The 26,174-nt window shown below is 36.6% G+C and overlaps 2 protein-coding genes across 5 annotated transcripts in view; both read left to right on the top strand.

The window, feature by feature from the left end:
- Window positions 1-101: 101 nt before the first annotated feature.
- On the top strand, window positions 102-3,536 carry cd79a (CD79a molecule, immunoglobulin-associated alpha). The gene is made up of 5 exons (XM_019119228.2): window positions 102-622; window positions 1,448-1,792; window positions 2,712-2,827; window positions 2,980-3,039; window positions 3,111-3,536. Exons 1-5 carry the CDS (start codon window positions 535-537, stop codon window positions 3,225-3,227), a joined length of 726 nt encoding a protein of 241 aa, XP_018974773.2. The 5' UTR covers window positions 102-534; the 3' UTR covers window positions 3,228-3,536.
- Window positions 3,537-3,684: 148 nt separating this feature from the next.
- LOC109105935 (hormone-sensitive lipase-like) overlaps window positions 3,685-26,174 on the top strand; it is a 30,244-nt gene continuing 7,754 nt past the window's right edge. The window contains exons 1-12 of one of the 4 annotated variants that reach the window (XM_042741049.1): window positions 3,714-3,832; window positions 7,424-7,473; window positions 13,427-13,668; window positions 14,591-14,875; window positions 15,724-15,814; window positions 16,036-16,062; window positions 16,943-17,088; window positions 17,536-17,721; window positions 18,375-18,527; window positions 20,176-20,320; window positions 21,445-21,672; window positions 24,509-24,649. In XM_042741049.1, the coding sequence (XP_042596983.1) occupies window positions 7,458-7,473; window positions 13,427-13,668; window positions 14,591-14,875; window positions 15,724-15,814; window positions 16,036-16,062; window positions 16,943-17,088; window positions 17,536-17,721; window positions 18,375-18,527; window positions 20,176-20,320; window positions 21,445-21,672; window positions 24,509-24,649 (1,660 nt within the window). In that variant the 5' untranslated portion in view covers window positions 3,714-3,832; window positions 7,424-7,457. Of the gene's footprint in view, window positions 3,833-7,423; window positions 7,474-13,426; window positions 13,669-14,590; window positions 14,876-15,723; window positions 15,815-16,035; window positions 16,063-16,942; window positions 17,089-17,535; window positions 17,722-18,374; window positions 18,528-20,175; window positions 20,321-21,444; window positions 21,673-24,508; window positions 24,650-26,174 lie in introns of all 4 variants that reach the window. The other 3 variants (XM_042741047.1, XM_042741050.1, XM_042741048.1) reach the window with 3 other exon arrangements.

Raw genomic sequence — 26,174 nt, 5'->3', positions numbered from 1 at the left:
AAGAGAAGAATGTACAGAGGTTGGACTAAATAATGCGAACATCCATTATTATGGGGTTAATATCATTTGTACTGGGGACAGTAAAAAAAAAAATCCAATTATCTTCCAATAATCTTTATCCAGTTATGATGTCTATATTATATTAATAGTGGATGAAAACTGTAAGTGAATGATATGGGCCAAACAATGTAGAACTTCTGCAGCAGAGTGTCAGCAAACTTCAAAATTCACCTTGAAGACCATTTTTCCACAAAAACCGACTACTGTAGGCAGATTCCCTCCTCCAACATCTGTAAAGCAACTGGCAGATGTTTTTGTAGTCAACATTAAACAAGAGATTATTCAAATTATTATTTTTTTTAAAGAAGATGCAAAGCTGTTTTAAAGGCAAATGGTGGTAAAACACCTTAAATGTTCACATTATTTTGTCCAACCCCTGTATTTGCGTGTGTTCACCACAAACTGAAATAGAAGAATGGGTGGGTGTAGATGATACAGGAAGAGAAGACAAACACTTGAGCGGCGTATTTACTGATGAGCAGCAAGAGGGGTTTTGAACGTTTATCTGGTTTATTAGAAAAAATGGCATTCACACTGGTCATTTTCTTGTGTTTCTGGGCAGGTAAGCATTAACATATTTCATATGCATATGTGATGTTACTTTTATTGTAAAATTCTAATATTTGTTAAGCATTAGTTATAATAAACTGGTTTTAAAGTAATCTAAGCTGTCTTTGAGCAAAAAAAAAAAAAAAAAAAAAAAAAATATATATATATATATATATATATATATATATATATATATATATATATATATATATATATATATATATATATATCTATATATATTATATAATCATATGTGTGTGTGTGTGTGTGTGTAGGCCTATATTTAAATGTAGTTTTTCAAAAGCATACCATTTCAAATTCAGCAATAAACTTTTTATCTCCTACAAAAGAACAAAGTACTCAAAGTTTCCATCTGCACGTCTATGTTCTGCTTCAGTGAAGCTGATTTCCTCTAAGAGCAGCTGTTACAATTTGCATCTTACTGCTACCAGTCTAGATTCTTCACCAGTTTTTACATCTTTGTCTTCTAGTGTGACTTACAATTTTAAGGGTATAATTTCATTTTACACTGTATTAAGTAGCTTTTCACATGACAAGTCTTGTCTATACAGCTTTTTGTTGGTGGGAAGTGTTCAGTTTAGCTAATAGATTTAAATATGCTGATATCATGTGGATTGAAGTTAATGCCCTTTGGGGGGAAATTAAAGCTATATGTTAAGCTGCTTTTATGTGAGAGGGTTTTAATCACATATAAGCAAATCTTAAAGAAACCCACCACTGTGGACTGTTTTACACTCAAATGCTTTGATGTGCTGTTATGTCACCCAATGTTAAAGCATACTGTTATATGGTTTTTGGTTTTATTGTCCTTTGCAAGCTGTTGCCAATGCTAATTTTGACGGCCTGGAACTGGAGGCAGATAAACCGTTGGTGCGTGTGGCTCTCTCCCAAGAAGCCACCATCAGCTGCTGCTACCGATGGAAAAAGGTTACCCATTTCGTCTGGATCAAGAATATTTACACCACCAATGAAACCAAAGTGCCCATCATAGTAAATCTGCCAAACAATCAGATGGACAACTTTACAAAAGAACAAAATGAAGTCACATGCCAATTGCTGGTTTTCAAGAGCGTCCGTCTCAATGATACCGGCTTGTACCAGTGTCAACTGAATTCTAACTCTCTTCACATCTTTACCCATGGTACCTTTCTTCAAGTATACAGTGAGTCAGACCACAGTTATATGTTTAATATGCTTAATTTTATTTCTTGTCAGTATCACTGTTCCAAAAAAAAGGAAATAAAATAAGTGCAGTCTTGCTCACCAAGACTGCACTTATGTGATCAAAAAATACAGTAAAAAGAGTAATCTTGTGAAATATTACAATTTATAACATATGGTTTTCTATTTGAAAATATCAAAAAAATATATACATTTCATTCCTGTGACTGAACCTTATCTTGGGAGCTCAAGAAACTTTACTTGTTATGGAAAAAGTGAACATTTTCCCCTGGATTCTTTGTTTAATAGAAAGTACAAATGAACAGCATTTGAAATAGAATTACTTCTTTTTAACCCTAACCCTAACCCTTGAGTCTTTACTTTCACTGTTGATTAATTTATTGCATCCTTGCTAAAAAAAAAAAAGTATTATCTTTCAAAAACAATCTTACTGCCCTCAAACTTTTGAACAGTAGTCTATAATAAATACTGTATATACACTTACAAGTATGCATTTTAATGTAATACATAATCTGATGTAATAGGCCCACTGTCTACCTATTTATTATTAATTGGATAAATATGAAAGTCACAAACATAACCCTTGCACTCGTGCTCTCTAAGAGGCTGCATTGTGCAATAATCCCCACAAATCATTCAATTGGCTGAGTTAGGCGAACACAAATAACCCATTCAAAGACATAAACCCAAATTCCTCTCATTCATACTAAGTTTGTGTTTCTTAACTCTCTTTATATACACACATGCAAGATTTACTATTAGAGGAAGTGAAAGTTTCTTTTGGCCTCCACTTTTGTCTGTTTGTTTCATTTTCTCTAACTTTTTTAAGACCATGGTCAGTTTGATCAACTTGTCATTTCTGAAAAGTCTTCAGGAGTTAAGACATTCTCTCTAATTAGAACCGTTGCAGAAGTCCTTGAACCTCAGCGAGAGTGTGAAGAACAGCATCATTACAGCAGAAGGGGTGTTGCTGCTGATGTGTGTGTTGATCCCTGGCACCATGCTCCTCTGTAAGGTAAGACACGCTGATCGTGTAATGTTGATTTAATGTTGATTCGGCATATTGGATGCATTCCAGACAGAAATCTGCACCACAAACAACATTAAACAAACAAATAAATAAAGTGATTCCATGATGATGATAGACGTTCGACTTTATTCCTCCAGTCAAAGAGGCTGAATGAACTGGAGAAGAAGAAAGGAAGGGAGGAGGAGAATATCTATGAGGTATGTCAATTCCCACTACATTTTCTTTTTTTATTAGCATGCTGCGTATTCACAAAAGTGACTTTCAACAGGGTCTAAACCTGGATGACTGCAACTCAGCTTACCATCAAATTCAACGCACCAATCAGCAAGGCCCCTATCAGGATGTGGCCAGCTGTGGAGAAGACATTCAGCTGGAGAAGCCATAGCCGGAGCTGGAGAAACAGGAAATGGAATCAGAAAGACAGTCAAGGGAAAAGTGAACCCTGTGTATTACTTGTCGTAATTTCATGAGACTGCTGTCAGTGTCTTTGCCTCTTTTCTATTAGTTTAAAGATAAGCTTGTTTGTATTTTGCAGTGGTTAATCAAATATATCTGCTAATGGTTTGATTGAATTGTAAAACATTTAGCATTTTGATGAATGTGACGTTTTAAGTTTGTCCTGAGGAGCATTCTAAATAAATAAATGCACTGGCTACTCAAACTGGCAATTAAAGACATACCCCAGAGAAACTGGCATATTTATTTTATTGTATTGCATTCTGACGTTGTAGGAGTGTCATTTGGCACAATATGGGCAGTGTGATGGACAGTACTACGAAGTGATAGGTGCTTTGATTATTCTCCGACGCGTTATTGGCTGTAGATTTTGATGTGGGCGTGGCCTCCTGCAAGGTATGTCCAGACAGAACAGAGGGGGAAGTAATCATTCGTGTTTGAGGAAGATGGCGTCTGCGAAGAAGTCTGGGAGCGGTGTTCTTGAAAAAGCAGTCAACAGAAGACGCTCGTCAAAACACAAAGAGGGTCCAATAGGTATATTCTCATTTAATAAACATAACCGCTTTATTTGGGGGGCGAGTTGTCGCTTGTAAATGACACCCGCGCTCCTGGTTTGTTAGTTCCAGAAGTGTCAAACAGAAGATTAAAGCCCGAGTGTTACTGTACAGTAATGCCGGTACAATCGAATAAGCACTGTTATTTCCTTACTAATATGTAAACATAGGTTCTAAAGTGTCTCATGTGATTGCCAACAGGTTTGAATTACGTTTGAACTATGTTGTGCTATGCAATACATCGGCTACGGTAACTGTAACTCTGTAGTGTAGTGTTGCAGTTATGCATTGATGACATTTCTAGGTAAGGATGACATTTTATTATTCAAAGTGTGTTGACAGCACGTTTTATACAGGAGAGAATATAGCCTTCGTTTGAATGACATGCAAGTATTTGCCTAAACCTTGTTGCAATACATCAGGATATGCTTTAGGAAGCCTGACTCATGAATGATCTAGAGATTGACGTCCGTCTGTGTGGTTTTAAGCTTATTATCACAGTAAAGATGTGTGTAGTAAGTGGAGATGCTCTTAAAGGGATAGTGCACCCCAAAATTAAAAATCTATTATTATAAAACAGATAGTTCCGGTCCTTGATTCTGATTGGTCGAGGCTGCTTCAACGCCCCTTAGCTTTTAAAAATCCACTGTAAACCATGACTTCTTGGCAGGGCCTGCCCAAGCCTTTATGGGGCCCTATGCAGAATTTTATTTGGGGGCCTCTCAGTGTCGCCAATACGACTGATTATTGTCAATGCTTGATTATTCACACACATCAGTTTTATTTGTTGTAGCTGTGTTGCTTACATCACACCAATGTTTTTACCCTTCTGTGATTTTAATTGTAACAGCAGCAAACCCATAAGAGTGGTCAGGTGTTAATTTGCACTTTAACATTCAGTCTTACAGTACTAAGTGGTAAATAATGTGGTGTAATAAAAAGTAGCTAAATAAACCACTAGACAATGCATTTACAGAAAATTATGTTATTTTAACAACATCAAATATTATACACAGCAGCAAGCCATCTGTACATAAAAAAACAACTTTTAATCTATAACTAACTAATTGAGGCATATTGAGGAATGTACTAGAACCCCAAAGACCCCAAAGGTAGGCAAAGGTAAATAATGTTAAGCTGTTATTAGTACCAAGTTTATGAAACAGAATTGTTTTATTACAAAAAATATATACCCAGGAATGTTATTTTTACACAGAAGACAAAACTATTTATAATACTTATTGCAAATAGTGGCAGTTATCTGCATCTTAGTGTTATAGTACATTATAAAACAGTATGCCGTAATAACGTATTGAGTGTAAATTATAATTTTAATTCAAATTATTAAATGGATGCCACCTCCCTACACCTACCTTAACTCTACCGGATACTTTATTTGCACCTTTTTGATTATTTCCTTAATTTTCATTGAAAATAATTTTTTTTTTGATGTGATTTGAAATTTGAAAAGGGAGAAAAAACTTCAGTTAGTTGTGGATTTGGAGGATTGTAGATCGGATCGATATGATTGAGTTGAGTGTTTTACCATCTGCGCCACAGAAGCTAATGACTGTCAGCTGTCTTTTGCAGTGTTCACTAGCCGATTCACACACTGTTGGACGGAGTTAATGTAAATAGCCTCTGCCAACATTGACCCCCCCCGTATGGATAGAAAAAAACACTGAGACATTTACCAAATTATCTTCATTTATCTTCCACAAAAGAAAGGTTTTGTAAAACGGCACAAGGGTAAGTAAAGTATCTTGATGCCGCTTTAGACCTCATTTAAAAGCAACTGTTGGCCACTTTGGCCTTTCAAATAACCTTTTATTTCACCACAGTGTTAGTGTGTAGTATGTCTCTGGCTGTCTGGGTTTCAGGTTTTCACCATAGACCTAGGGATCAGTGAGAGGATTTGCCATAAAAGCCTCACTCAGCCATTTTATCCGAGTTCTCAGATGTGCAGAAGAACATTATGAAAAGATCTGTAGTCTTGTACATTCATATATTAACCATATAACATTTGTATGTGTAGATAAGTTGTTTACTTGCTGCTGTCAGGTTTGGATGAGAGTGAGAGGAAACTCTTCACTGATGTCAGGGCCAGTGCATTGTTTTTCTTTCCTGTTGAGATGATTTTACCACATTTACAAAATAATCTGGGACAAAGGTCTGCTCGGAGCCTTTCATTGTTCCTTATTGCTAGGTGAATAAATAAAGGATATGGTCCTGGATGCATGTATGTAGAACGGAGAGAGAAAGTTCAGGTCTGGTTAGTTTACTTTGGTTCACAAAGATTCTTTGTAGAATTGTGTGGTCTTTGACCGATGAGAATATTGGGAAATCCATCTGTATGCAAGCCTTTTGTAGTTTGTGCTAAAAATAAATTGAGTTGGTACCATAAAAAAAATCTGATTTGCCAGCAGCTAATCTCCAGCAGTGAACTTTTGTAACCTAAATAGTGCAACATTTTTACATGAGCAATGTGACACTAAGCTAGTTGCATATTTAACAATAATAAAGAAACAGGCCTATTTCTATTTATTACAAATGTCTATTTATATTTCAGAAGTATGCTTCTGTTTTGAAAGTTGAGCATTTGTTCTCATTTCTAGCCAGATGAGAAAATTTAAACACACTCAGAACATCCCTTGCTATTTTCTGTTGATCTTCCACTTTTTGTCCTATTCCAGTAGAATGGGAAAAAGAGTTTGGCATTTGAAAATGTATGAAGAAGTAATTTCCCCTTAAGAATTGATAGTCATAGGATTGGTTCTTTAGCATACCCACTACCTCTATCATAGAGGTACATTCAAGTTTGTTATAAATATAGAGGTCAGTAGAAAGTTAATACATTGTTTACTGTGTAATTTCAACAGAAATTGACAGACATTTTAGCAGCTGATTTATTATACAGTGCGACATGGATATTTCTGTCTCACCATATGACCTAATACAATCGCCAAATATAATTTATGACCTAATTGAAGTATCATCTGTGTAATGCACCACTTTTGTTGTAGCAATGACAAAAATAATGTTTTGAGGTCATTGTTTGTTTCTGTCTGGACCTTCTGGTGGCAGTTTTGGATCATACAGTTAGGGTGAAGGTCACTGGTGGTACAACCACTAGAGACAAAGGTTATTTAGGCAGTTGTGGTTTTGTAGAGGCTAGTTGGTCCTAGGACACATTTAGCCTGGATCTTTTAAACGGCAAACACTGTGTGTGTGGCACATGTGTGCATGTTGCAGTGAGTAATTTGTTTTCATTGTACACTGGGTGAAAAGTCATCTCACCACAACAGAGGGACAGTTGGTATGGGAGAAAATAACAAAGCTGTTCTCTCCTGGGAATGAGACGAATGAGAATAAAGGAAGAAGAGTTCACAGGAAAAGAAGAGAGGATGAAATAGAAAGTGACAGAAAGTCACATTGCGATCTGAGGGGATGAACGGGTGGGAGGGAGGGCGAGTGAGAGCATCCAATCGAAACACTCTATCTTACTTGTCTTCTCCTTTTGTTTACCTCCCCCTTCTCATGTCTCTATTTCTCTGGCTCCATGGCTGTGCAGGTGTTGAGGGGACAGGACGCACAAGGACTTCAGCATGAGTTCTGACGAGGGTAACGTTCAGACTCTCCAGGGATCAGTCCCTGTGTGTTTTTGTGTGTGTATGTGCTATGTTCTGCATGTTTTTAGGTTGTAGATTCTCACACTTAAGCTCAGCTTCACCCCCTTGTGTACTGTAAATGTGTGTTGTTGCTCTTCTGCTGTGGATTGTGCTGTATGCTTTATGGGTAACTTGTATTCATGTATTGTAAAGCAGTGTCACTGAAAGAGTAATTTTTTAGCTTAGCTGGATAGGTCAGGCTTTGGCTGTAGATAAGTATTATGTTTGGATGAATTGAGCATATCGGTATAATGCAAACCTGATTTATCACATAGCAAAGTAGATAGTTTTTCTGGCTTCAGTTGGATTCTTTCATTCTTTAAAGGATTTTTCCAGGGCGATTGTGGTTGTACTTGGAATAAACAGTGCTGATTGATCAATTGACTGTAGATTGATAAATTTTCTACTTCGAATCTTCTGTCCATCAACTAAATTTGCAAATAGTAGCAAAGATATTTAATTCTGGTGTGTGTGTATACTACGATTCAAAAGTTTGGGGTCAGTTAGATTTTTTTTAAAGAAGTGAATGCTTTTATTCCGCTAGGCTGCATTAAATTGATTAGAAGTGACAGTGAAGACATTTATAATGTACAAAAGGTTTATATATCAAATAAATGTTCTTTTGAACTTTGCATGCAACAAAAATATTAAGCAGTACAGTTGTTTTCAAAATTGATAATAATCAGCATATTAGAGTGATTTCTGAAGGATCATGTAACACTGAAGACAACTAAAAATACACATGTGCCATCAAAGGTAAAAATGTCATGTTAAAATGTATTTGAAAACAAACTTTTGAACAGTAATTTATATTCAGTGTAATTTGTTTTAAGTTAATTAAATAGTTTACTAAATCGATTATTCATTTCAATTAAGGTTATTAGTCTTTGTTAATATTTATAGACGTGTATTCTAGAGGTCGACTGATAGTGTATTTTGCCGATACCGATAGCTAGGTTGGACCACACTGGCCGACACCGATTAATTAACCGATAGTTTTTAAAATGGATACTGAACAAAAACTAAAATAGTGCTTTATTTAAAAAAACTGTACTGAACCATACTACTACTAGTAGTATAAGTAATAATAATAATAATAATAATAATAATAATAATAATAATAGTAAATGTTGAAATTAACACACTCTAACAAGGAACAATACTTACACAGCTTTCATTAATCTTAATGTTACAAATGGACTCTTATTAAAAGGTACCATTTCATTTCAACAGTCATGCTTAAAGGATGCACATCTTTAAATATATACACAAAGGCCATAGCATTCAAATTATTTGCATATATTGTATGTATACTCTCACACTTTAACTGCTTCTATTCTTGAACACTTTTTGATTATCTAATCAAAATAAAAGCAGAGCGCTGAGTCTTGGAGAAGTCACCGGTATCACACACACTCCGGAGGTGTCGCGTTCAACTTGAGCAGTGGTCTAAAACAAATTATAAAAAAAATTTTATCACCAAACGGACACAAGCTTACTTTAAGAATGAACAATGAGGCATAGAAGAGTTAAAAGTTCAGTGTTTAAAAAATGGAGCAAACGGAAAGAGAAAGCGCAAAGCTACGAAGACGAAGCTACAACAATACTTCTTGTGTGCAAAGAAAACAAGAAAAACTTAATTTATTTATCCCCAGAACATAATCAACGTAATGAGCATTGTTTACATTCAGTAGACAGTGTGCGCTTGCTGAACGTAAACAATGCTAGTTATGTTCTAGGGTATTCTTGAAATTTGTAGTGGACGTTAAGTCAAGGTGAAGTATAGTTGTAAAATTTATGTAATAACTGTTCTTATTTTTCTTTTTGCGCACAAAAAGTATTCTCGTAGCTTTGTAAAATTACGGTTGAACCACTGATGTCAATGGACTATTTTACAGGATTCCTTGCTACTGTATGTTTCTGGATCTAGGAACATTGCAGTTTCATTGCTGTCTATGCTGGGTCAGAGATAGGGCTGTGCGATTTGGGGAAAATATCTAATTGCGATTTTTTTTTTTTTTTTTTTTTTTTTTTTTTTTTTTTTTTTTTTTTTTTTTTTGACAGATATTGCGATTTGCGATTTTTATTTTGCAAAGTAAAGCTTCAGCTTAATTTGTCAATAGTGTGCAGCACAGTATGTGTATCATTCATCACCCTGCTGAAAAAAAAGAACAATAGAAACCATCACAGAAATTCTTATGGTTTCCATTAAAACAATTACAAAATTCCAGTTTGTAGTGTGTTTTGGCCAGTAATTCCTATTGGCCAATAGGAATTACTGTTGTTCAATTGTTTCCCATCTGCCAGATTACATCCCACCAATAGAATCCATCAAATACCAGTAGACACCATTATAGTTTACATTAAAGCCAGTATAATTCCCATTATAATCCTTAAATCCATTACATTTTCTATTGTGTTTTGGGAGGGTTCTATTGTTTTTTTTTTTTTTTTTTCAGCAGGGAATATTATAGTGGTAATACTACTTCTACAAAATTTACTTAATTAATGAATTTCACAGGAAAGATTCGTTTATTTTGTGTAAATAAAGAACTGAATTACTTTAGTCAATTATTAAAGTATTACATAGGTTACATAGGCTGATTTATTCATTACACTTGTTTTAAATGCGGAGCTAGGTGCGAGTTGACACAGGTTGTGCGCATATGTCAAGCCCCGTCCATATTGCCAGATGCACTCGTGGAGATGTGCAATGCAGAGCCATGCGTAAGTATAACCGAGCATTACGAGACCGGCTGCATGTGTGCGGGAAGTTTAAACGGCTCCTCCGTGAGACGCGGCAGAGAGGAGCGAGTATAAGAAGCATTCAGTGACACAGGCTGTGTGTGCGGTCTTCTGAATTGGGAATAGTGAACATGCATTATAAACTTCTTTCAAATTAGAATCTGTTGGGCAGATAAAATGTGCAAGATAAGGTTCATGTACTAATAAAAACATCTGAGAATTTATCTTTTATTCTCCAGAACTGAAAGCAGAACCGATAAGGGAGCTCTTGAAGTGTTGTGACATAGCTATTGCAAATTAACGTTACCTTTTTTGTTTGGTGTCTGTCATTTCGAAGTTGAAGTAATCTTATATTACATAGGTTTTTCATTGATATTATTTTGCTATCGATCTGACCCTGTAGACACCATAATCACACACTCTCTCTCCCGCTTTCTGTTTTGTCATATGATGCGATTAAAATTTTTTCCTTTCTCTTTGGAGTGTTACAAGCTATTGGTGCATAAAGAAGATCTGTAAAGTTGCAAAGATTAAAGTCCCAAATCCAAAGAGATATTCTTTATAAAAGTTAAGAGTCAACCACGCCCTACTAAAACGGCTCGTTCTAACATGCCTCCACATGTCTACTTCACGATGTGGGAAGATTTGCTAACACCGCCCAAATGTTCATGCAAAGAAAGAAGGTGTAACTTTTATTGCTGTTGCTGCCGCCGCCATGTTGTGGAGACACTGTGTGTTTCATTGTGAAAGCGAAAATACTTTATTTGGCCTTCCAAAGAGGACACAACTAGAAATCAGTGGTTGAGTTGTATTTATGTTGTATTAGATGTGTGCAGCGCATTGTACAGAGGACAAGGACTGTTTCCTGTGAGAGTAGCCTACAGTGCCGGTGTCTGTTTCTACCAAATACACGAAATAATGTTCTTTTTTTAGCAGCATCATATGACCCCTTTAATGGTAGGCATTTACGCAGTTGGGTAGAGCAGTGCTGATTGGAGAGAACAGTAAGGCTGCCACTCAAGGCTGGCAGTCATGCACATGCTCTGAAACAGAGTAATATTGCGTCCACATCGCAGGCTTTGCGATTTAGCAAACTGAAATGGAGAGCTCTTTTTATCAAAAGTATCTTAATTTGTGTTCTGAAGATGAACAAAGGTCTTGCAGGTTTGGAACGAGTAATTACTGACAGAATTTTCATTTTTGGGTGAACTAACCCTTTAACATTAATTTTCTAATACAGCAGTGCTGTTGTAGTTACAGGCTTACGATGGATGTCTGTGAAGGACTTCCATTGTAAGGGGATTTCTGATAAATTATTTTTATTTTTTAATCAAGCTTAACACATATTTAACCTAGATTTAACATAGATTTGTCAGTGTTTTCATTTCAAAAATCGGTCAAGAGCCTTGAATTCAAGAAAGTTTCATATTCAAATGAATATTGAAAGTTAAGAATTCTTTATGAAAATCAAAAATTCTTAACTTTGGAATGTTTTCAAGTGTCACTCTATGTGTTTGTTTTGCTGTGTTAAACTGGTGCTGGAAGTCTTTAAGCGAGTAAAGGGATTGAGTGGTACAGTAGGTTCTCTAGTTGCACGTTTCCATAATGAAAGATTTAGATATTTCACAAGCATGAGGTTAATTTAGTCAGTAATCTTAATACCTGCTTCTGAACTGAAACCCAGCATAGCAGTAAAAGTCATTTCTCAAACCACATGACTAGTTTTACAATAGTTACTGGATTATAGTCTCTCAATGGAAGCAGTTGAGCAGGTGGCAGTGACACAGAAACATACTTGGATTCCCATGTACAGATTAGGACACTAATCTCTCAGGGTCTGGATACAGCCTTTACAGCGAGGACAGGGTACAAAAATGGAAGAGAATAGAGGACAATCCTCCATGAGAGAGGAAGAGGTGTTGTTTGTTTTTGCCAATGAGGGGAAGAGATTACTGCAGGAAGGAGGTAGAGAGGCAATATGGGATACTTTGGCAGAGGGAGAATGACTGGGCAAATGCTGGAAGGGTTTATATGTGGTAAAGGGCAGAAAGAAAAAGGGGCAGGGCCAGTTTTAAACCATATGTGCAACAGATAAGAGGGTATTTGGGGAATTCAGCTCTAAATAACACTGGAAATGTTTTTCATGTAAGCAAAAATGTTTTCTTGGTGTAGAAAACTAAGTAAGCACTTTGGATTCCGACATTCAAAGCACAAACCCTTTATGCTGTTTGTAAAATGTCTTTCCACCCCAATGTAAAGTAAGACTGAAAGTTTCTTTAACTGTAGTTTAGGGTTTGACCACTCTTAGTTTGTACCTGAGAATAAATATGATTACACTAATGATGTATTTGCTTGCATTTTGAGTTTTGGCTGAACATACAAAGGTTGGTTTGAGGTCCCGATATTCCTGCCATTGTCTAGTGTTGTGAAGTTGTTTGTGATTCTCTCAGTTGTCTGGTCGGTCACGGAGTTCAATGGATTTACTTTGTCATAATCTTGTCACTGAGCGACCTTACTCACCTGTATTGTCTGCATCTGGCATGTCAATCCTGATCAGATAAATGTGCATGAGTGTGTGACTGCACAGTAGCAAGCTAAAATGATCAATTTACTTAAATAAAAAAATTACTTGTGTTTATAGATTGTCTTTGTGTTCCCATTTGCCACAGTCTTGAGTATCTCATGATCCTTTTATTGTTTTTTTATTATTAATGTTAAAAACAGGATTTCAGGATTTTTTGATGAATTAAAGTCTAAAGAACAGCATTTATTTGAAATATAACTTTTAATCAGTTTGATGCATCCTTGGCTTGCATTGTAAAAAAATATTCAGTTGCCAAACTTTGTAATGGTAATGTATGTACTCTTAAAACAAATCCTAATGTTTAATGAAATCTTAAGTGCATTTATCTTGTTTTAAGGATGTTTATTGGAAAATGTCAAAGTACTGATGAAGAAAATGATTTTCTGAAGGGCTTTGGCTGGAGTATTTCCAGTTGACGGATCTATTAAATGTTTATAGTGCTGTTTATAACCACAGCCTATGTAAGTGCTTGGCTTTTGTCCTGAGCTTAATCACTCTATATTGGCTTTTAAGTGTGTCAGAGTATGTGCCTATTTGAAGTAATTATTCTGTCCTTAACCCATCTGATTCCCTGTAGTGATGGACACCAAGGCAGTGTTCACTGCTTTATATGATGTGTGTGAAGAAAATGCCGCCTTCTTCTCTGGGGCCACAAAGGGCCAAGCCGGGGACGCAGCTCAGCGCCTGGTGGATGCCATGACCACCATCCAGGAGCATGCCCGGAGCCTGGAGCCTGTCATCTCTGGATTCGCTGCCATCTATCACCATTTTGACTTTGACCCTCATATCCCCGCCAATGGATATCGCTCCCTTGTTAAGGTACGTTTCTGATTGTTTTTGATGATTATAATGAGTTAGTTTGAGGGCAAGAGAAGTCATTTGTGTGTTTCCTCCCTGATAAAAATAGCTGCTCCCAGTGCATCATTTTCAGCAGTTTACAAACCCTGCAGTTGTTAAACTATTCACCTAAAAAATGTAACTTCTGTTATTAATTACTCACCCTCAAGTCATACCAAACCCGTAAGACCTTCGTTCATCTTCGGAACACAAACAGAGATACTTTTGATGAAATCCCTCTCAGTACTCTCACAAATGGTGATGGAGACTGACCCAGAAGAGAAGAAATCGTTAAATAAAGTTGTTATTTTTGCTCACCTTGCTTGCTTGCTTACTTTCTCACCAAAAGAACCTCTGCAGTGAATGGGTGCCGTCAGAATGAAAGTGCAAACATCACAATGATCCACGAGTAATTCACACGATTCCAGTTCATTAATTAATGTCTTAAAAATGCGAAAAGCTGCATGTTTGTATGAAACAAATCCATCATCAAAGCATTTTGCTTTTAAAGTTAAGTGATAGATTGAAGTAGTGTGGATTATTGTGATGTTTTATCAGCTTAATAATGATATAAGTATAAAATGTTTTTATTCACTGCTTAAGATCTATTAGTGAGCAAACGATATAATGCTAAATTATTCCAAATCTGTTTTGAAGAAGAAACTAACTATATTTTGGATGTCCTGAGGGTGAGTCAGCAAATTTTCATTTTTGGGTGAATTGTTCCTTTAAGATAATTTCTGCAAGGGTGCATGTCTTTGTCCTTCCCCTCATTTCTTTTCCATGACTTTGTTTCTCTCAATAAGAAGTTTTACATTGCTTTTCCTGTCTCCTGCATGATGCTGTTTTCTAGCATACACCTCCGTTGAGCTCTCCTCTCACTTTTTGTCACCCTCTTCTCTAGGTGGTGCGCTGTTGCCTCCTCCACATCATTCACAAAGGGCGCTATATCACATCCAACAGACGAAGCATCTTTTTCCGCGTGAGCCACAGTGCAACAGAGATGGAGGTGTACTGTAGCGCTCTGTGCCAGCTCAGGGCGCTGCTTTATCTAGCTCAGAGACTGCTTCATGACAACAGCCAAGGCAACCTCTTCTTCCAGGAGGAAAGTGGCATCAGTCAGAGCTTCCTGAGAGAGTACGCCTCCATGCACAAGGGCTGCTTCTACGGCCGCTGTGTTGGATTTCAGGTGTGTTTGTTTATGAGCACATGAGCTTATGGCTTACAGAATTTCATTGACCATTGATTGTCATGTTTATACAGTACACTTAATATAAGGTTGATATCCAAAGTTATTTCAATTGTTGTTGGCAAATGGATTCAAAACTTATTTTTATGTTTTTGAAGGAAGTCTCTTATGCTCATCATGTTTGCATTTATTTGATCAAAAATACAGTAAATTCAGTAATATTTTGAAATATTAATACAATTTAAAATAACTGTGTTCCATTTGAAAATATGTCATGACAAAGCTGATTTCTTTTAGCAGCCATTACTCCACTCTTTAGTGTAACATGATCCCAGATATGTATATGTGAAAATATATGCACACTGCTGTTCAAAAGGTTAGGGTCAGTAGCATTTCTGTTTAAATGAATTAATACTATTCAGCAAGGTTACATAAAATTGATCATTTACAATGTTAGAAACATTACTATTACAATAAATGCTATTTCTTCTATTCATCAACGGCTCCTAAAAAATTAAAATGCGGTTTTCACAAAAATATTAAGCAGCACAACTGTTTCCAACATTGATAATAATAAGAAATGCTTCCGAACAGTAGTATCAAATCAGCATATTAGTAGGATTTCTGAAGGATCTTGTGACACTAAAGACTGGAGTTATAACTGCTAAAAATTCCTCTTTGCCATCATAGGAATAAATTGCATTTTATAATCTATAAAAATAGAAAAGATTATTAAATTGTAATGTTTCACAGTATTATTGTTTTTGCTGTCAATTTTTTGGTGCAATATGTTTCTTGTTTTAAGGTGAAAGTTATCCAGCTGAATATCTTGTTCTCTTTAATTTTAGTTCACTCCTGCCATCCGTCCATTCCTGCAGTCAATTGCTATTAGCCTGGTAGCCTTTGGAGACAACTATAAGAAGCATCAGTCAGGGATAGGTCAGTAGAGCTGTCACGTTCAGCATGCCCTGATCAAGCTTTCTTTATACGCCCCTTGATTTATATGAGGAGGTCACTGTTTCACACTACTTAATCTTTGCGAATGTCTACACAGCAGGTTTTCCTCTAGTGTTAATTTAAGACAAAAAAGTGCAGTTGTATAGACTCTGACCTGCAGAGGCATTCTAATGTTGTCTCTTGTGCTCAATGCTGCACCCTAGTGGAGGCAGGAGATATTGCTCCATATGGTGAGTAGCTCTCAAAGAGGGCAGTATGGATGAGAGAAGTTAGTCTCTTTTCCAAAAATGTCATCCATTCTGCTGGTAGAATATCCTGTTTCCTCTAGAGAGATGATCAGTCCTTGTTCCTTCTAGGGGTGGGAATATTTTTATTATTAATAATAATTAATGAGTTTACAAACTCTGAATTTTAAATTTAATTGTGTATTTTAATTATGACTTATATTATTAAATAAATATTATTAGTAACTATAGCTTCAAGGAAATATATCGTATTAAAAGAGAACAAAGAAACACATTACAAGCAATAAACAAAAAGTGCCTTCAGTATCTGAGAGTGCTTTTAGTATCTGAATGTTTTCCAGACAAACGCAGTGATGGATTTTTCTCTTTTTTCTTCATTATTGCTGATTGATTATTACTGATGTCAGACAGCAGGTTTAATAGGCTGCATTCACACTAATGCACAGATCTGTTTTTGCATATCAGATGTTTTGTCCTGACCTGTCCTTAAATCATAACTGACTGTTATGAAGAGAAAACACTGAAATACTGGCTCTCTCTAGTGCACACGTTTGCACATATGTAGGAAAAAAAAAAAAGTTTTTAGAATCCATTCAGAAATGCAATGCATCAGATAATTTTTTTCCCTCCCACCCCTAGTTCATATGCTGAATTTTAGCATATTATACTAATTGCTCGTGCATGTTTGTCAAGGTAAGATGATGTGATTTTCAGCTGGTTATCTGTGTTTCTGTTGATTGGGAACCCACTTTCATGTCTTTCCTCTCTGTTTTTCTGTCCAAGTATGATGCCCTGGTGTGATATGCTAGTTACTGTATGTAGTCAGCCGTTCATCTATCTGTCTATTTGTTTGTGTTTCTCTCAGGTGTAGCAGCTAGTTCTTTACTTACCTCTGGGAAGTATGCCATTGACCCTGATCTGAGAGGTCAGGAATATGAACGCATCACTCAGAACCTGGATGTTCATTTTTGGAAGACATTCTGGAACATAACAGAGACTGAAGTTCTATCAGTTAGTATTAACCATCCTGCCAGTTTTCATTAAGACAGCACAATTATTTGAAAGAAAATTCTATAACCTTCAGTTTTAATAATAATGCAAGTCACATCTCAAAATGATTTTCTTTCAAATAAAAAACAAACAAAACAAATTTGCATGAAAGTGAAGAAATGTCAGAATAATTCCCAAATTAATTTTTTGCCCTACTTGCAGTACTGTACTTTCATAGATCAGGCATCAGAATTGTTAAAAGCAGTTCCCTTGAGTAATAAAACTCTATTGACGTACTCCTTGCACCAGTGTTTTTTTAATATACTTGACAATCTTTTGCTACAGCCAATCAGATTGCACACTGAGCACTTATAACCTGTGTAAGTTCTCGTATTGCAAAGTTCAATTCACATAGTAATGAAACTGAAATGAATCTGTGCTCTATTTCATCTCTCTCTATCTCTCTCGAGTCTGGTGTCTATGACGGCCACACAGGTGAAGGTGAATCGAGCTCTTTCTGTTCCCCCCATGCCCTTTGACCTGCCGTTGGTGGCAGATCCCACCCACACGGTGACTGTGTCTCCTCCTGCAGCTCATATTGGCCCGGGGCCTGTACAGATGAGATTGATCTCTTATGAGCTGAGAGAAGGACAGGTACAGCAGTTCACACTGATGTCATTGACAGTCTTAATTAGTCTTGAATCATAAATGTCTGCCGCTTATGTCTTCCCTTTCCTCCTCACAGAAGCTCAAGCATGAACTTTTCATTTTCATAATCTGAATTCTCTGTTCTTCAAAGAGAGTCAATTTTCCACTCTACATCCTTTTATCTTGTCAATAAATAAATAAATAAATATGCACAGATAGCGAGGAATGAATAAAAGCACTCCCAGTCGTAATGATGTGTGCTTAGCTAAATAAAGTTATTGAGCTTGACTCTTTCTCCTTTTATCCTTTACTTAAAGCCCTTTAATTCCTGATATACCTCTCGGTGTCATGGGAGGACTTGAATTGGTTGCAATATAGATGACTTGGATGTAATGGTGTTTAAAAAAGCCTACTTGACTTTGCTTCACACCCTTTGAACTCCTATTGATCCAGCTGCAGTGTAAATGTGTTTAAGAACCACACGTCTGTAGCGTTTAATCACTCGTCTCTTGCCTAAATGAGAGTTTTTGCCTCTGTGTGGGGCACAGATTTAACATAAGTATTGTTCAGGAAATTGTGTTGTGATTAAATAATCTTTCAAAATGTTTAATATGTAGCTCTTCATTCTTATGGTGCTTGTACTCCGTTTGTGTCTTCAGGACAGTGAGAAATTACTAGCACTGTGTCGCTCAGAGGGGGGCCCGATATCTCTTTCTTTGGGCCTGAAGACGAAGCGCAGTCCTCCTTCCCCATGGCTGGTGTTGCACTTTCACGGAGGAGGCTTTGTGGCACAGACTTCCAAATCACATGAGGTATCTTTTTTAACATTCTCCTTATACTTCCTATATGCCCCTCTTTTTCATCCTACCTTAAATCATGCAGACCTGTTACAATGGGCAAGCTGATAGTTGTTTACTAATTACTAATAATAAAATCAGCGTCAGTGACTGCTATGAAATTAGATGTAATGTTTGAAGAAAAATCAAGATAAAATCACTTAGCAGGATATTTTTACAGTGTGTAATTTCAAGCTGTAATTTTGTCAAATGATGCAAAAAGTTGTGAAAGTATTATGTTATTTTGTGTATTTAGAATACATAACATTTTAGCTGTGTAAATTTTTCATTGCAAAATAAAAGAGTCGGCTATTCTAAATAAAAATTCAAATGTAATTTCCATTAACACCTTTTCCAACACAGAATGTAATTAAACATATGTCATTTGAGATGTGGTGAAAAAAAGATTCATAGATTCATATTTGTCATTATTAGTTGACAATTAAATTGTGTTCTAATGAGAGGTTACATTCTGAACATCCACAGTGACAAAAGTACCCATAGTTGAAGAAACACCAAGATTCTACAGTATAAAGAGCTTCTCTTAAACTTTAAATATCTTCTCTTCTTGAAATGCTCATGGCATGATTGTTTTGAGTTTTGAATTTTGAATACTTTGGACATTAATTTGCGGTCACCCAAGATCCCACCTCTATGTCTGAACATTCATTCAGTGGTTTTTAATAGTGCCTTTTCTGTTGAGTATTATGCAGAGCAGCTTCTTGGCAAGCGGAATAAGATAGTGGTCATTTGTATTCACTTGTGTCCAGTTTCTTGTGCAAAGCATGGAACTGCTGCTCTGTTAAAGTATCGTATTATCACCACTCTCATGCAAAATTCACCTTCATGTCACAAACACTCACCAGCGGGAGCCTGCGTTCTCGACACAATGCATTAGCTGCTTGAACGAGCGCCACTCAACAATAGACACGTTGATATGAGATGTAACTGGCAGTCAGAGCAACATGTTGTGACGCCTGTCAGCACACATCACGTCTTTAAACTACAAAAACAAAACTGAGAGAGGGAAAAACGAGAAAAAATGCTAGAGACTGAAATATCTGATAAGAAGAAATATGTTCATTCCTTAAGTGTTTTGTCTTATGTAAATGCATGGTGAGGTGCCGTCAGGCATGTACTCAGGGTGATAGAAGCTTTTTGAAGTGAATGTTCAGAGGATAGTAATTCAGGCTCTTTTCCGCAGCTCAGTCACACTCAAATCACTGTCTTAAAGCTGGGAACTACAAGATGTCAGGATTTAGAGAGGAATTAGGGGTGTGAGCTAGGAAAGCAGTTCAGGATTTGAAAATGTGGATCTTTACAATCAGTCAGCAATGCTAGAACCACTTGGTTAACACACCAGTGAAATAAAGCCATAATATAAAGCAAAAGATTTACTACATTTGAGAAAAAATGTACCTCTCAACCACTAACAAAGTACACTATAGAAATATGCATGACATGTAGTCAGCATGATCTGGGAATTGCAACCAATTTCTCTTGTTCTGTTGTTAAACAGACTAGAAATACTACAGTAAAAGTTACTATAATATTTATGAATTCCAGACCCTAAAAATTGAGCAATTTTGATTTTCCTTTTGTGTGTATCTGTCTCTCCCTCCAGCCGTATCTGAGGAGCTGGTCTCAAGATCTGAATGCCCCCATCCTTTCGGTGGATTATTCTCTGGCCCCTGAAGCCCCATTTCCTCGGGCTTTGGAAGAATGTTTCTATGCCTACTGCTGGGCCATCAAGAACCACAACCTGCTAGGTGAGGGGAATAGCCCTGTCTTAATACTTCCTGAGCACATGATCCATATTTTTCTCCATATTGTGATGAACATCAGTGTGTAACGGCTTATTGAAAAAGAAAAAAATATTGGGTGGGCACTTTATTCTTCTGGATTTTGAGATGCAGGTATTGCACTCAGATTAATGTAAACTTGCAGATGTTTAAGAAAACTAAATTATTGGAGAAGGCATATGTCAACAGAAGGAAGTCTGTTGTTTTCACTAGAAGGTCCAGTTATGACATTTTGATTAAATATTGTGTGGAATATAAGAAACATGACTTGCTCACAATCTAACATGCATTTGCAAAATAGAGTGAATTTCCATTTCAAGCTGATTTTATGCTTTTATAAACTTTCTGTTTTTAGGACTGAATGCTTTATACAGTATGCAATAACCCAACATTCCCAGTTCACTTTCAGTGGGCAGTTGACATTCACCCATCAGAGATAAAAAATCTGCACTCCAAAAAAAAGTTGTTCCCTTCAGAATGCCAGATCACATTTTGCAGAGAAATATTTTATTTTATTAATTTAATTTTGTTAGTTTTATTACCACTTTAATGAAACACTAAATACAATATTTACAGTAATTGCATCATCTATCTCCTAGACAGCTTTTTACGTGATTCTATTTTTTTGATATTGTGTCATTCAGCCTTAAGAAGTCCTTAAGAAATGAGTCCTTAAGAAAACTGATTAAGGTACAAGACAAGTGAAATCGGCCGACTTGACGATCCGTCATACTGTTGTGCTGTGCTGGTGTCGAGATCCTACAGGGAACAAAGACGCCTATTGAAACTCAGCTCACACTCTGTCTGACTACAGCAGCGTAAACTTATTCATCATTCAGTGTTCTCTCACCTCTGCTATCTATCTCCGGATCATGACGCGGATCACGCGCTGCTAATAACTCTCTTTGGGTGTCTTTGGTGTGAAAACCATGCCAGAGTGCCTCAGATCTGTGCAAAAAATGTGACCTCAATTGAAGTTGAAAATTATAGAGTATATTTATCTTCAATCATTTTTGATTTGATCTATTTCTCACTTAATTTTCTGGTCTGCTCCTTCCAAAATCTCTTCTTTTGGCCCTTCTCCTCCTCAGGTTGGACCGGTGAGCGTGTGTGCTTGGCTGGTGACAGCGCAGGAGGAAATCTGTGTGTGACTGTGTCCATGCGGGCTGCTGCTCATGGCGTGCGCATGCCGGATGGCATTGTCGCCGCATACCCTGCCACCCTGCTCACCGTGTACGCCTCGCCATCCCGCCTGCTCAGCCTCATGGACCCTCTGTTGCCCCTCAGTGTGCTCGCACGCTGCCTCAGCGCTTACGCAGGTCAGTCTGGGGCTGTAATAGGATTTTATGACAAATAGTGCTGTGTTGAGACTCAGGTTATTAGGGAGCTGGAATGGTCAGGTCCGATGCGTAATTTATTTCTGGTAAAAGTTTAGCATATTCGCAATTTAGGAAGTGTAGACACCTTAATGATGATGAATGATTTCAACAAGTAAAGTTAAGTGAAGCCACACACGTCAGGAATAGATTAATAGGCTTGTATTTTGTTATAAATGATTAGATTAGTAGTGTTTTCAATCATAGTAATAGTGAAGTCAAATTGGTGGCCCACGGCTTGTATTTTCTTTCCTCAGCTGGAGAACGAATGCAATATTGTCTATGTGTAATAGTAGTGCTGGATATGTAAAATCTATATCTCTTTTGTTCTGATTTGTTCTCAGAGAACAGATCAGCAAATTAAGTTAAAATGCTTCTGTTTTGCATTTTTAATATATAACGCTTGTGCTCTGCTAAAAATCCTGTGTTCCTGTTCGAAATGACCTGCTTTTTAAAAATTGCTTGTAAATCTCTCATTATGCTGTATTATTACAAGTCTTGGATTTAATCTTTTTGTCAGCATATAATCACAGGTTTTGTATTTCTTTTGTATTTAAAAATGGAGGTGCATTAACTCTATGATCAGTCAAATACAAAACCTGTGCTAATTGAAGGAAAACAAGTTGAAAAAAATATTGATACAAATATTTGGTAATTATATAGCATAACCATAATTTAAAAGCAGTTTTTTGTAGGCTGGTAATTTTGGAAAACAAGTGTTACAAAGTGGGTAAAAAATACTCCCAAATTAACAAAAATTATATTATTAGTACAAAAATTCTGAATTTTTTGGTAACATTTAAGGGGTCATATGTTTCGATATCAATTTTTCGTTTGTCTTTGGAGTGTTACAAGCTCTTGGTGCATAAAGAAAATCTGTAAAGTTACAAAGACTAAAGTCTCAAATCCAAAGAGATATTCTTTATAAAAGTTAAGACTTGTCCATGCCCTCCTAAAATGCCTCGTTTAAACACACCTCCACATATCTACATCACTGTGTGGGAAGATTAGCATAACGCTGCCCAAATGCTCACGCAAAGAAAAAGGCGTAACTTTAATTCTCGCTGTAGTATTGTTGTTACCGCCGCTGCCATGTTGTGGAGATGCTGTGTTTCATTTTGAAAGCGAAACTACTTTGTTCTGTTTGGCCTTCCAAAAGAGGATGATATTCGCTTCGTCATGCCTAGAGCTGATCCGTGCTGGTCGCTGAGGAAATACATCAACGTGTGTGCTGTGGATCGCCAGATCGGCTTTCACCATGGATGAAGCGGAGTTCAGCCCGGGGTTGTCACATGTGGTTGCCGCAAGCCCGCTGACCACTCCTTCGTTGAATCTGCCGGCAGCGCCATTCTCAAGCCCGCAGGCCACCGCTCAGTCTAGCCGAGATAGATACTATTGCTCTAACCCGCCGGCTATTCCTCACTCAAGCCCGCAGTGTGTGACGCTGTGTGTTTCGTTGAAGGAAAGCAAAACTACTTTGTTTTGCCTTCCAAAAGAGGACACAACTAGAAATCAGTGGTTAAGTTGTATTTACAACACTGTTCCAGGAACAGTTCAACCCAAATATTTAGATGTGTGCTGTGCATTTTACGGAGGACTGTTTCCTGAACCTGCAGAGTAGCCTACAATGGGTCTGTGCTCAGAGGCTGTTTCTATAAAGTGGGGCAGTTCCAACTTTGCAAGGAAAGTCTGGCGCTTCTGACTCACAGCCTGTAATTACGGTTTTTATATTTAAAGAATTTGCCAATGACGATTCAAATGCGAGTTTTGAGCAGTGTAGAGTAGCGCTTGCTGTTTGTCGTTTCTCCTCTCACAAATGCAGACATGGTTTTATGTTTATGCGGTGCATACGCAACACAATGCATAAAAAAGACAGTATAAGTCATTATAATCAGTAATTATGTCCCCACTGGATGCAAGAAATGCCTTGTTTGTAATGGGTTTTATTGGTTTTGTCTTGTTGTGCCGGGAGATGTCATCACAGTATGTTAAGGGGCATAACATTTCCGTCCCACGCTTGAGGTATTTAGCCAATCACAATGCACTGGACAGCTGGCCAATCAGCATACACCTTGCTTTTCAGAACGATGAGCTTTGTAAAAATCGACACGTTTTAGAAAGGCGGGGCATAGAGGAGCATCAGTAATGTACATTATGTGGAAAATAATGTGTTTTTTGAACCATAAACACATTGCATTACACCAAATACACAACATAATGTTCTTTTTAGTTCTTTTCTGCTCCAGGTCAAAATAACTGGGACATAACATGAGGGATTTTTATATTTATATATATATAAATATATATATATATATATATATATATATATATATATATATATATAAATATAAATAAACATATATATTTTTGAGATTGTAATATCATAATCTCTTAGCCATGTTTGCTTTTAATGACAGCTTTACAAGTTTTTGTACCAATATTTTCACATTCATGTCTTATTTGCTGACTTCATTAACGACTTAGAAAAAGGAGAATTTCTTGTCATTTAACATTACATCATTTCTTTAATTTTAAGGTTTTGTTCTTTCGTTTAAAAATGTTTACTTTTGAGATTTAATTTTTTAATTTGATTTTTAATTGTTTCTACTAATTTGTTTTATTTTTTCTTTCATTCTTCATATATATATATATATATATATATAATATTTATAATATTTAATAATTTAATACTTTTTTTTTTGATTCCCACAATTACAATTTGGATTTTTTGACCCCTACTGTATGTTATTTTTACTTTTTCCCTCTCTGCTGTGTGTAGGCACAGATCCACAGGTGGAGAAGCAGGTGGAGAAGGTGAGCACTTTGAGCATAGTGAGGAGAGATACTGCCCTGCTGCTCCGAGACTTCAAACAAGGGGCCTCCAACTGGATCCATTCACTGCTGGACAGAGGGAGCGCAGGTACCTATATTAGATATATTGTGTTATCTAACTCATTGTGCTGAGTGTCTAAATGACATTTATCAAGATGTCTTTTTATGATTATAATCCCTCCACACACTGATGATGCCTTTATAATAATGCAGCTGGCTAATTATTTGATCTGTTTTAATTAGGTTTGAATTAAGGCATACAATGCCCTTGAGTGCTCTGCTTTGCTTCATATAATTGGTTCCATGGTAATAATTGCCATTTGTTCAGAGCTATATGTGGTAGCTTCTCTAACTCACTCTCCAGCTTGTGGTGCGTGACCCACAGATGTTGTGGATGCAGTGTTGTGGAGAGTGGTTCTTCTGAGCATGTGCAGACTGAATGCTTCTGAATGGAGACCCCAGTTCAGTCTGCATCTGTCATCTAAGCAGGCTGATGTATCATACCTGGAAGTCCTAGGGAACTGGGGAATGGCCTAAGGTGCCACAACCACATGATTCTTTCCGCTTCTCTCTACAGCAGTCACGTTTGTATTAAGTGTTTCTAACTTGGTAACCCTTTGACCTCTGTGATTTTGCCCATAGTATTCCATCACTAGAAGTGTAACCCCGCCTTTGATTGGTTGCTGCTATTCTTTCTTTGTTGAAGTTGTAACCGATTGCTTACTGAATAATTTCAAAGTATTTAACAAAAAAAACTCAAAAAAATTAGGGATGCAACATTATAAAAATCCTTGATCACACAAAGGAGCTAATAATTTTAGCTCCTTTGTGCGATTATTCAAATTATAATATAATTCTATGCTATTTTGTCAAAATAAAGAATAAAACACTAAGATCCAGTTTTACTAACAGCTTGCACCAGCGCAAATCGTCTTTTGGTGTTAAAATAGTACTGTCAGGTTTTACTAAAGATGCGCAGTGGTCAATTAGCGCTGGAAAGGCGTGAACACAGTTATTTTTGCACCGCACCTTATTGAATATGCATTTGTAGGAGTTTCCCTTTCAGACGCAAAATTTATGGGAGGAGAGTACTATTGTTTGCCAAGACATGTTATTTTTTATTTGCTTCAGGTAATAAAAGATGACTTGGATCTTTCAACTAGGAGTCACACAATACTAGGTCTATAAATTTTTTGGCCTCCAGTTCTTTTCAGCGTTCTGTGGCTTCTTTATTTCTTTATTCGCGACTACGCTAATTTGTTCTGCGCTTGGTATATTGCGTTAGTTGATATGTAAATGAGATGTTGCGTCTGTGTTCTTTAATTTGCACGTTGTTAGTAAATCGCCCGCAGAAATTTCCACACCCATCTGCACTGTTTTGGAATTGTGCTCTTGCGCTAATTTGCCTACTGGTCCTAAGCACTAAAATCAACATTTTAAAAGCTGTAATTGAATTAATCATCACAACATTAAAATGTATGTCATAGATTTGCTAAAATTACATACAACATTCTTATTTAATAATTAAATTTTTTGTTAAGTTGAATTTCAAATGAGTTTTTGATGACGCGAAGGCAATCTAAATGATCGTGGAAGGTTAAATATGACTTTGA

The sequence above is a fragment of the Cyprinus carpio genome, chromosome B16 (genome assembly GCF_018340385.1).
Source record: "Cyprinus carpio isolate SPL01 chromosome B16, ASM1834038v1, whole genome shotgun sequence".
NCBI classification, from domain to species: Eukaryota; Metazoa; Chordata; class Actinopteri; order Cypriniformes; family Cyprinidae; genus Cyprinus; species Cyprinus carpio.
The sequence above is the reverse complement of the archived record's forward strand: the minus strand, read 5'-3'. Positions and strand labels throughout refer to the sequence as shown.